Source organism: Hylobates moloch, unplaced genomic scaffold (assembly GCF_009828535.3).
Source record: "Hylobates moloch isolate HMO894 unplaced genomic scaffold, HMol_V3 SCAFFOLD_5, whole genome shotgun sequence".
Taxonomy (NCBI): domain Eukaryota; kingdom Metazoa; phylum Chordata; class Mammalia; order Primates; family Hylobatidae; genus Hylobates; species Hylobates moloch.
Genome location: NW_026652280.1, coordinates 29,580,723 through 29,592,891, shown reverse-complemented (window position 1 = coordinate 29,592,891; position 12,169 = coordinate 29,580,723). Strand labels below are relative to the sequence as shown.

Genomic DNA, 12,169 nt, shown 5'->3' with positions numbered 1-12,169 from the left:
CTAGACAGACATAAAACAAAGGGACTGCCCAGGGCTGGCAGAAGGGCCTGCTCCTACCAACTGTAACCAAGACAACAACAAAGAGCTTTAGCTTCAAAGGTAGGGAACGAAAGCTGGCCTAGGGACCATGAGGCCATTTTGTTCTACTCCATCAAAATGAAGGTTTCATACAGAAAAGGGGGAAAAAGAGACAGCATTCTGATCCTAAAGCATGCTTAGTTATAGCAAGAACTAGTTTTTAGCAAACTTCTCTGGCCTGTAGTTGTGTCAACTGCTGTGAGCCCACCCTAGGCCAGCCCCTATCATGAAGGCTGAGGAGTGAAGACACAGACCTGCCCTGGCCAATTCACGCCATCATAGGGAACTGTTTTCTGAGGAGCTTCGACAGATACTAGGTTTTCACATACCTTTTGGCTTTATCTACCCGCTAAAAAGATAAGATGCCCAAATACTGTGGGTTGAAAAATATTCTATCTAGGCTTCCCCATCCCCGATGAAATTTGCCTTTCTGATCCAGCAGGCCCTCAAAGCTTCTAAGAGTTTCGGTGGAGCACTGATTTCTGACACGTGATGTCAGCAGGGAAGGGGACAGCAACAGAGGTGGAGGAGGTGGGGAGGGACAGTCACTGTCACTACAACATTCAGCAGAGTCAAGGGACATGGAGAATATGAGGATACTCTACCCAGTACTGGGAACCTAAAGACAAAACCAGGTCGACATCCATGGTTTTAGAGGCACCTTGGTAACTTTTCCTCCACAGTGGACAAAGGGCTCTCAGGAAGAGGCGTGAAGGCTGCCACCCAGGCTTGACACCCAGCAGTCTTGCTGCCAGTGGGAGGAGCTCCAGCCAGGAAGGCCAGGACACCTAGAAGGCTTTACCTCCATGATGGGACTGGATGCCAGCACCTTCTCTTCGATGTTGGTTTCACTGGCCGAGCCACCAACGGTGGCGAAATAGCGCATGGCATACTTGGCTGACACCGTCTTCCCGGCTCCAGACTCCCCACTGACTATGATGGACTGATTCTTCTCATCTCTGGAAGGAAAAAAGCTCTGATAAGTCACTGGCCATGGAAAGGCTCTGCTGCCATCCAGGGACTCTGTCTGACAAGGGCCTGAGCCTCACCGGGAGCATCTCTCCTACTTTAATGGATAAACGCAGAGGAACAGTGTAAAAATAGTCTGCCCTCCCCAACACCTGCAAACATCCTGAAAGCAGGAGGAAGAAAGCAATTCTAACAGGGCACATACCTTCATCTATGGCCTAGAGCAAGAGTGGTACAGACAACTGGCCACTCTCCCGAGTTCCTTCTGAGTGCAGTGCCCCTAGATCACTCCCTTACACACATCCTTTAAGAATTCACAAGCACACACAGACCAGGCGTGATGGCTCACGCCTCTAATCCCAGCACTTTGGGAGGCCGAGGTGGTGAGTCACGAGGTCAGGAGATCGAGGCCTTCCTGGCTAACATGGTGAAACCCTGTCTCTACTAAAAAAAAATACAAAAAAATTAGCTGGGTATGGTGGCACATGCCTGTAGTCCCAGCTATTTGGGAGGCTGAGGCAGAAGGATCGCTTGAACCCAGGAGGCAGAGGTTGCAGTGAGCCGAGATCGTGCCACTGCATTCCAGCGTGGGCAACAGAGCAAAACTCTGTCTCAAAAAAAAAAAAATTCACAAGCACACACTTTCGGTTATATCATCTCCCCTTTGTTTCTCTAACATTCCCATCTTGTGTCACTGTATACGTTACGATTTCTTCAAAAACACAGATCTTTTCTTCTCCACCTGCATTTGAGCCTAGCATGCCAGCAGACACAGTTTTTAACATTTTTGTTCATACAGGTAGGTCACAAAGGGCATGCTATTAGCCACCAAAATAATCTTGCCTCAAGTTTCTCAGAACTTTGATAAAACTATCAATTTCAATAAGTGGGATCTGAGTTAGACAGAACAGAGGGCAGAAAGAAGATACTCTACATCAGATAGAAACACCTCTGTAGTTATCCCTTTAAAACAGGTAGTAGGAAGACAGACAAGCAATGGAAAGAACAGCTCAGTGGGTCTCCAAGGAACATGAATGTCCCTAGCAAGCCATAGAAGCTGGTGTAAGGAGGGCCAGGCTGGTGCCAAGAGACCCAGGTTCTAAACCTGTCTTCATTTGGAAAAGAAGGGGGTTAGATTAGATGGATGTTCAAAGCAGAGAGTGAGGACAAATGTTTGGATCGCAGTTTCGGGAAATGGTTTGTAAGTGCTGTATTCCACCACCCACCTCCCATTCACAAACCCACTGTCAAGAGGGCAGGCACTCTGCTTTCACTCCCCAGTGTCTGTAACTGTGCCTGGCACAAAGTACAAACTCAATATATATCACTAAACTGGAAGCAACTTAGCTCTCAACTAATCTAACTCCCTTCTTTTCCATATGAAGACAGGTTTAGAACTTGGGTCCCCTGTCACCAGCCTGGCCCTCTTTACACCAGCTCCCATTGCTTCCTAGGCAGAGTGGGCTAGAAAAGAACAGAGAAGCACCACAGGGGCCTGCCCTGCCTTGCTAACTGTCAACATGAGTAGGCTGTAGCTTATCAGCACAGGTGAATGAATGTCGGCCTCTCTTCTGATCAGGGCTAACAGCTGGAAACATGGTGCGATGATACAAGGGAATGGTCCAATTAGAGACGGCCTAGACCGAAAAGAAGCAGGCTGGAGGTGGGAGCCGAAGGCAGAGTCATGAGGTAGCTGAGATGAAAAAATCCTTCACTATGAGCTGCTCTTCAAGGTCAGCAAGAAGTGTCCCAGCTCACACAAATGGTTAACAATGGGGATGGACCTGAGTGGACGTGGGTGGCTAGTAGACACTGTTGAGAAGGCAAAGCTGAAAAAAATGTATATTTCAAATTTGATACACAACCAACTACTTGAAAATGTATGTTGTATCCTACCCAGTATTTGGGGGATAGAATTACCAGTGTCTCTCTGAGATCCCTTGTAGTTCTGGGACATCATTGTAGTCAGAGCATCTGCTTCTCTCTCCTTGCTGCTGTGAAATCTCAAAATTGAAAGGTAGCCTTTAAAGCAGCCTGGGGATATTTATATCGCCTCTTCTCATTTAATTTTATAATACATCCCTAAACCTAGAGGATAATGACAGGTGTCACCTCTAATCTTAATATCTTCATTATCAAGTCCTTAGAGAACTGCTCAGAGCACAACCATCCCAGGCAACTAAGAACATCACAAGTTTGGCATTGTACCTCTGAAACAAACAAGTTTGATACCATCTTTAAAACTTCCTGGGTATCTGCAATAAGGAGAACTAGATTATAGCAGCCACACCCAAAAGTGTAGAGTTATGTCCCAAATTTGTGTTTAGCCCCAGATAAATGGATAAGTTTAGAATGTGTCTAAGCCTTGATCCTCAACAAAGAACCAGTTAGAATGCAGAAGTATATACTATCCCAAGTACTTAATAAGGATGCCGGGGAAGCAACACACAGATGCCAGGAGGGAATGAATCCCATCAGTGGAGGAGGGGAGATGGGTAAGTGCTGCCAGGCTCCTGCGTCAACACAGCACACACAGGATGCTGGACTACAAGGAGACCCAGTTGACAGGTTACACTCGGCAAAGACAAATGAGGCACATGCCAGCGATGCTTGTCACTGTTCACCTATGGTGTCAATAAGGGAATTCCCCTGCATATCACTGGGGAGTGACTGGAAAGTCATGCCCTTTTAAGGAAAGAGAGCAACTCATACAAGATGTGGAGAAAAAGTGGGCTCTTCTGAGGGGGTAAGTGGCCAGGAATCAAAAAGCGGGGGTAGGTCACGTGACAAGTGTCAAGAATTCAAAAAGAAGGAATCAAGGCAACGGAACAGTAAAACTGGCAGGATGCAAAAGGCAAATTTTGGAGTTCTGATAAAGTGGACATACATGGCTAAGAAATTATCAAGAGTTATAAAAAAAACCCACAAGTTTAAAAAATCTTTACATTTGAGGCTCTTTTGGGGAACAAGTCTTGGAAATCACCAATAGTGCTAATCCTGCCTAATTTCACGGATGTTAGATCTGATGCTGATAAGTAGGCTAAAGTCAGATAAATTCACTTCTTAGACCAACAAGCACCATTCAACAGCTTCCCTAATTCAGAGGTAAAATGTCTGGAAAAATTGATGATTTTTACTTAGCTTTATTGCACTTCTTTTGCACATACTAGGCACTTCCCTCCCTAGCCTAGGGTAGGGCTGGGCATGTGCCTGCCTGTAGTCCCAGGTACTCAGGAGGCTAAGGCGGGAGGATCGCATGAGCCCATGAGTCCAAAGGCTATGATAAGCTATGATCACACCACTGGGTAACAGAGCAAGATCTCAACTCTTAAAAAAAATAGAGGAGGGGTAGGTGCACATTAGGCATATATGCACTATTCTGTAACAGCCTGCAAAGTGCAGCGTGCAGCAGCTCTCCTACTGTGTTCTATGTACATATCCACTTTCCTGGAGCTGGAACCACAGAAATGGATGTTAAAGACAGACTTGAATTTGAACCTCAGTCGCACCACTGATTAGCTGTCTGACTTTGGACAAAGTAGTTAACTTATTTGACCTTCAGACCATCTCAGTTCAGTCTGTTAGAACTCTGATCCCTGAAGCCCAAGCTCTTCTAAGTAGTCACCATGATTAAGATACCTAGGTCTCTAATTCATTCTAATACTCCCGCCAGATTAAATTGCTAAAGCACAGTTCTAATTGCATTTTTCCCACTCAAAAAAGTTAAATAACTACTCATTGCTTATCAAATCAAGTCTAAGCTTTTTAGTTGAGCATGTAAACCTTTCTACAATGCATACTTCTAATGCTAAAACCGTTGATAAGTATGGGGTTTTGTGAAAAGGACACTGGGGTTGTAATCTAAAGGATCTGCCCTGAGTCCTGGGTCTGCTGCCAACAAACTCTTGGTAAGCCACTCACCCACATTATAGAGAATACTTCCCCATCTTATATATTTGCTGCAAGATTGTGAGATGATCTCTACATGTTTTTGTTTTTTGATACAGGATCTCACTCTGTCACCCAGGCTGGAGTACAGTGGCATAATCACAGCTCACTGCAGCCTCAACCTCCTGGGCTCAGGCAATCCCCCAACCACAGCTTCCCAAGTAGCTGGTATTATAGGCATAAGCATAGGCATAGGCATAGGCATAGGCTACCACGTCTGGCTAACTTCCCTATTTTTTGTAGAGATGGGGTTTTGCCATGTTGCCCAGGCTGGTCTTGAACTCCCGAGCTCAAGCAATCTGCCCACCCTGGCCTCCCAAAGTGCTAGAATTACAGGCATGAGCCATCGCCCGGCCTATATTTCTTATAAGATGATGGTATCAAGGTTCAGCCCAACAGGACTACTTGTCTTTGATGACCACACACTTTCCCACCACTGCTGTTTCTGGTATTCCCTCTACCTGAGGTAACCTTCAATATATATGCTTCTATGCAGTCCTGTCCATGTCTAACACCTGGACAGTCTGCCCTGACTCCCCACCCAGGCATCCTAGAAGGTAATTATTTCACCAGCTTGTAAAGTCCCCCATTACTTGCTTTGTCCTCCTTTTAAGACCTTGTCATATTTCACCTTCTTTTGAAGTCAGTCCCAGTGAGGTCATTTCACTTGCTGTGTGACTTTGGGTTGCTTCTGTTTTCTGGCCCTCCATCTTTTCATCTCTAAAGTAAAAGGCTGTGACTTGGACTTCCCAAGTGATACTGCCTACCTCTGACATTTGATGATCCTCTGACTAAAATCCTAACAGGAAGTAGGGGTAGGGAAAAGCTTAGTTTCAAACTGTGGATATTTAGGGCTCATTAAGAGGGAGATGTTTATAAGTATAGAATCTGACCCAGTGTCCTTCAAAAATATAACCAATGTGTGGCTTCATCCATTCACCCCAATGACTTGGCTGGCAACTTGCATCAATCTGCTTTTCAATGAAGCCACCTCTCCTGAGCCCAGTGAAATTCCTTTCATTTAGAGGAAGTAAACCATTGGCAAGGAATTTAGTACTCAGCCATGATTCAGGTCCACATGGTCTTCAGAAAGTCAAATAGCAAAAGGCTCTTGAAGGACTCAAACAAGAGTACGGGAGCCTGAGGTAAGGAACTTAGCCATTCTGCAGCTTCCAGGCAAAAGACCTGACAACCAACACATCCACACACACACCACCTCCCCAGTTCACAATGGCCCCCCCTTCTGTGACACCTGAGAGGCAGGACTTAGCTTCCGCTAAACTACCCTAACTCCTCCTAGAAGTTTCCCACCAAACCACTGCAGTGCTTTAGGCTGATGAGCAAGATCAAGCCCTTCCTTCCTCATTTCTGGGTGGGGCCACCTGGAGAGAGAGTGATGCAAGTGGCTGGCAGGGCACCCGAGGTCACTCTGCTCAAAGGAGAGGCCTGCTGATCAGCCAGGGAGGTACCCAGGGAACTCTGTTTTGAGAAATCCCACTAAGTGTTATCTTGTTTGGGTTTCCTGAGGGGCGTAATTTATCACCTGTGGTCTCCCAATCAGCTATATGTATACAGAACCCACATGGCAGCACTACTCAAAGCATCTCAGAGATGACAAAGCATCCCCAGGAAAGCTCCAGAGGCTTCACTCCCCAGCAACCAGCTTGGCTGTGACCAGTGAGGCCAAGTGTCCCACTGCAGACTTGGGTGGCACCCATGGTATCCTCCCTCCTCAAACACCAGGTTCTATCAGCCACACTCAGTTCACACGTCACTAAATGAGGGCTCGCTGTCGGCAGGCTCTGTGCTTTCACCTCGAATCCCCAGGGCTCCTGGCATCCAAGCCTATCCCTGGCACCTCCTCTATGTAAGTGGCACCAGTATCTACTCATTCACTCCAGCCAGAAACCTAAGAGTCACTGGGGATTTCTCCCTTTCCCTCAAGCCCTGCATTAGCACATCCTATTGAACTTCTCTCCAGGGTGTAGTCTGTTTCCTTCTCTGTACCTTTTAGTCCACACCATCACCATCTCTGGCATACATTACAATAGCAGCTTTCCAGTCTGTACTCTCCTCCTCCTCTAACATGTCCTTCTTATGAAACTTTCTGAAAATGAACATCGGACCATACTTCTCCCTTGCTTTAAACCTTCCAATGGCATCCCTCTGCCCTCTAAATAAGACCCACATCCACTGTGTTCAAGGCCCCGGGGGACCGAGCACCTCTCTCCAGCTTCAGTGCATGCCACTCTTCTACTGGACGTGTTCAAGCCACACAGAGCTTCTTGCTTTATTCTCTCCCACGTTGCTGTGGCCTGAAGCTGTCCCAGTTCAAACTGATAATCCCCTTCTTTGCTCTCACAGCTCTTAATGCCTGGTACTCAATCACATCCTGCCTTATGGCAGCTCATCGATAACTGCTGTTTAATGTAATTAACTAACCATTTACTTACACCATGCTCAAATGGTTTATGAGACTCTTAGTATATAGACTTTGCTTAAGATTCATAAGATCACTGGATGCCAGTCTTCCCATTTTAAATAAGAGAAAACAGAAGTTTGGAAAGGTCAAATGATGCACCCAGAATTCCTTAGCCAGTGAGACACTGAGCCCAGATTCAAACTCAGGCTTCCATCTCCTTGCACAATTTTCCACCAGGTTATGCTGTATTATCTTACACTCCTGTATCTCTGTATTATCATTACACTCCTTCCTGTATAATAAAGCAGACTTTAACAAATCCCTCCATAATAAACTTAGCCTCAGTATAAGATTAAATATGTAATGGGGTCATCAGTGCTGGCTGGCTTGACATCACTTCTCTAGAAGGCCTCCACCACCCACCCTTAACCATCCTACCTTCATAGCACTCACTATACAGTGTACTAACATTTTCCTCATCTACTTACTGTTCCTCCCACCTTGATCTCCCCACTAGAACCTAAATCCCATGATGGTCAATCTCAGATACAAGGACTTGGATGAGTGATCTGGCACCTGGATTTTAAGAGGAAGTCCTCAGCAAGGGCTGTTACGTATAGCAGTACAGGCTGAGCCCACCGTCTGGAGCCCCCTTCAAGTTGTACAAGTTACTGCCTGCAAACTTTGTCGTCCCTGCCCTATGCTCAGCCCTCCATGATTCACCCACAGGAAGGGGACTGACATGTGTGTATGGGGAACGGGAGGGAGTTGAGCCTCAGACAGGTACAACTCTATTTACCTGAATTGGAAACTCCCTGAGCAGATGAAGAGGTGGGAACAACACTCACTTAGGCCCGACACACACCGTGGTTGCAAAACAGGAAGAAGCGGAAGCCTGGCTTGCCAAGCCACCACAGAAAGGACATCCCATTCCCAAACTGGTCATGAAGCCCCTCTATATCATTTCATCCTCTGTGACATATCATCTGAAGATTTAGGTGTATCAACAGAATATATTCTGTTCACTAATGGGATAATCAATCTACTGCTTCTTGTCTGTGTCTACATGCTCTAATCATATAGTCAACACTATCACCAAAACACAGATCACCGACAATAGTTTTTAAAAAGAAGGACTATGCTAGAGAATAGAATACATATAATTTTAAAATAATTTCTGTCCAACAAAGATATTTGTATAAGTACCATGGAGAGTATTAATACTTGGAAGACAGGGTAGAAAAATACAGTGACAATGAATCTTGGAAACGATGGTGACTTAAAATGATAATAGTATATATGGGCCGAGCGCAGTGGCTAACGTCTGTAATCACAGCACTTTGGGAGGCCGAGGCAGGCAGATCACTTGAGGTCAGGAGTTTGAGACCAGCCTGGCCAACATGGTGAAACCCCATCTCTACTAAAAATACAAAAATTAGCTGGGTGTGGTGGTGGGTCTTGTAATCCCAGCTACTTGGGAGGCCGAGGCAGGAGAATCACTTGAGCCCGGGAGGCAGAGGTTGCAGTGAGACGAGATTACGCCACTGCACTACAGCCTGGGCGACAGAGCAAGACTGTCTCAAACAACAACAACAAAAACTAAATATGGTATATTTTCATGATAAATTCAAACAAGTGAAATGAAACAACATAATACTAAGAGATACAAACACACAAAACTATATTAATATAAAAAACCTATTATAGTGAGGAAAGTTAGATAGGAGGAAGAGTCCAGTGGAAAGAAAAATCAGATTGGGAGAACAAAAGGTTATGTGGGGAGAGAAAAGTAAGGTTGGGGAACAGAGGCAGGTTAAGATAGAGGTCAAGTCAGGTGAGAAGGTATATGGAAAATTACCATAAGTCAGATTTGGGCTCAAAACAGAGCCATATAATTACAATTAGTCTAACATTCAAGGGCTTCCTCCCAAGGTTGGGAACACTATAAATAACATTTCTGCTGCGAGAAGGGGCTGGGCCAGAATGCTCCAAACAAGAGAGTCTACAAACCCTTCCAACAAGACAGCCAGGCCTGAAAGTGGGAAGGAGATGTGTCTCAGGCACCTGGAGGCAGGGCACTTGTGTGATGGGTTCTCTAGGCCCAAGGGCTGAGCAGGTCCTGGGTTCCTGGGGAGGGATGTCCCCATGCAGTCTGCCACCAGGTGGTGACATTTTACTCTACCATACCCTCCCTACCAGTGCAGGGCACCACTCAGCCACAGTCCAGAACTGAAGCCAAGCCATTCAGGAAGGCTGTCATGAATATTCACTGGAAACTGTGTAATTGGCATTTGGCAGGTAGAGTCCCAAGTGTCTACTTGGTAAGATGAAAATGAACCTTCTGATAGTGTAAGAGATAAGTACTTAGTACATTTAATATCCAATATCATTTTCCCACTTCAGTTAAACAGTGGCCCTCGGAGTGCTAAGCGCTATTTATAAGCCTCTCAGGTGTAGTGTGATATAGGCAGCAGCGAAATGAATCTGTCCCTTCCTCTTGCTGGCTATTCCCAAGCGGGGCTGTCTCCATCTCAGATGAGATACCATCACAGAAAGAACCCGGGGAGTGCCACCCAGCCCACCCCATCTTGGGCAGACAGGCCAGACAGAGGGAGACAGAGCACTGATTAGGGCACTCCTCAGTGTAAATGGGAATTTGCCAATTCCCTTGCTCTTAAAATAAGGGTCTGGAAGATTATCCCTAGGATCTCCTGCTACTCCCATATTCTGTGATTCCAGATCCAGGTTATATGGGAGCTGTGTGATACAGTCTATATCAACTGAAGTTTATAGAACTGCTAATGTCCAAAATACACGGAATTCAGAAAGCTGCAGGCTTAGATGAAAGTGAGCAACAGAGGCACGTGTTTCCTGTGATTTTATGCTTTACAGACTTATTCTAATGTTGTCATTAGCTAGGGGTGAACTATGATATACACATATAGAATGTGTAGCCTGTCAGACCAAATAAACATCACTTTTCAAACTCACTTATTTCACTTGTTCTTGGAAACTATTTTGCAGTGAGGGAGTATATTCAAGTATATTCAAATAAAATGACTTTTCCTTGGCCAGTAGCTGGCATTTCAGCCAGGTGCATGTGAGTCCCTCATTCCAAAACCCATCCTCTTTCTCTATACCACACTGTCTCTTTGGCATGCCACCAGTATGATACAAGTCTTGTATTTTTCCTTTGACAGATACTGCTTCATCCACACATTTTTTAAAATTTAGGGCATCATGGTGGCCGGGCGCGGTGGCTCACGCCTGTAATCCCAGCACTTTGTGAGGCCAAGGCGGGCAGATCACAAGGTCAGGAGATAGAGACCATCCTGGCTAACACGGTGAAACCCTGATTCTACTAAAAATACCAAAAATTAGCCGGGCATGGTGGCGGGCACCTGTAGTCCCAGCTACTCGGGAGGCTGAGGCAGGAGAATGGCGTGAACCCAGGAGGCAGAGGTTACAGTGAACTGAAATCGTGCCACTGCACTCCAGCCTGGGCGACAGATTGAGACTCCGTCTCAAAAAAAAAAAAAAAATTCAGGGCATTTTTGAAGGTCAATGTCCGCACCTTCCTCACTTCTCCAGGTGGCCTCTGAGGTGATCTCCTCTTCTTTTGTGATTATAACTGCTGCCCACAAGTTGTCCACACTGGTATTTCCCCAACCCAGATACCTCCTCTGAGAGCCAAACACATATGCACAACTGCCCACTGGACAACTACATGCGGAAGGTGCACAGGCGCTCCAAGGCCTGCACATCCAAAACAGTGCTCTTTAGCTCCCCACCAATCTGTTCCTCATCCTGCATTCCCAAGGGATGGCTCAGCAATGAGCAGGGAATCTGGGAATTGCCCATGACTCCTTTCTCTCCTTTACTCCTTGAGGCCAAGCTGACTGTACTGCTTTGAATTTTTTTCTAATCCACCCCACGAAGCCCTGTTCCACCTCCTTTCCCTCCTAGATGCTACCACAGCAGAACTGGTCTTCCCATGACAATTCTATCCCCTACTCAATCCATTCCCCCTCATTGCTGCTGGAAACATATTTCCAAAACACTCATCTGAATGTGTCCAGGCCCTGCTTAGCACCCTTGCACCAGGCCCTGTAGTACGGTGGGTATAGTTAGGGCCTCTGGCACTCCAGGCCCTGCATGAGCTGTTCCCAGAGACCATTCCAAGCAGAGGTGCCAGGCTGTGCAAAGAGTGGCACAGCATAGGTAGTGTTCAGGGAAGAGGCACTGCTGACTGCGGAACCATTATTTGCTCACCATAGAGTGGTTTCAACCCTGGCTGTACATTAAGAAGTGCTCATGGAGCTTAGGAAACTACTTCTGCTGGATCCCACACCAGACCAATTAGATCACAATCTCTGGAGGGTGAGGCCCAGATATTTGTTTTTAAAATTCCACAAGTGCTTCTAATATTCTACTAGAACAGAGTTCTGCTAGGGTTAAGAAGCACTGCTACAGACTCAGCTTTATTAAACAGGTCACTACATAAACATGTTAAGGAACTGTCGGCAATTCAATACCTTGTAACTTGTTCGTGGTCAACGTTAGCCTAATACAACGTACCACTGAACTGAAAGATGAGCTTGAAGAAACTAAACAGCCTTTAATTTATGAATGTATTAACTGCTCTTCCTGGCTGAAGAAAACAGAAACCTTATTAATTCCAAGTTCTAGCTACTCGCTTATGATAAATCACCTAGAAATACAAACAGTTTCCTCATTCACTGGATTTACATT

At 45.8% G+C, this 12,169-nt stretch overlaps 1 protein-coding gene across 3 annotated transcripts in view; it reads right to left on the bottom strand.

Annotated features, from left to right (window-relative positions):
• Window positions 1-12,169, bottom strand: part of MYO5B (myosin VB) — a 374,136-nt gene that overhangs the window by 172,415 nt on the left and 189,552 nt on the right. For all 3 annotated transcript variants that reach the window (XM_058438377.1, XM_058438378.1, XM_058438376.1), the window contains exon 5: window positions 881-1,037. In XM_058438377.1, coding sequence (XP_058294360.1) covers window positions 881-1,037 — 157 coding nt within the window. The remainder of the gene's footprint in view (window positions 1-880; window positions 1,038-12,169) is intronic.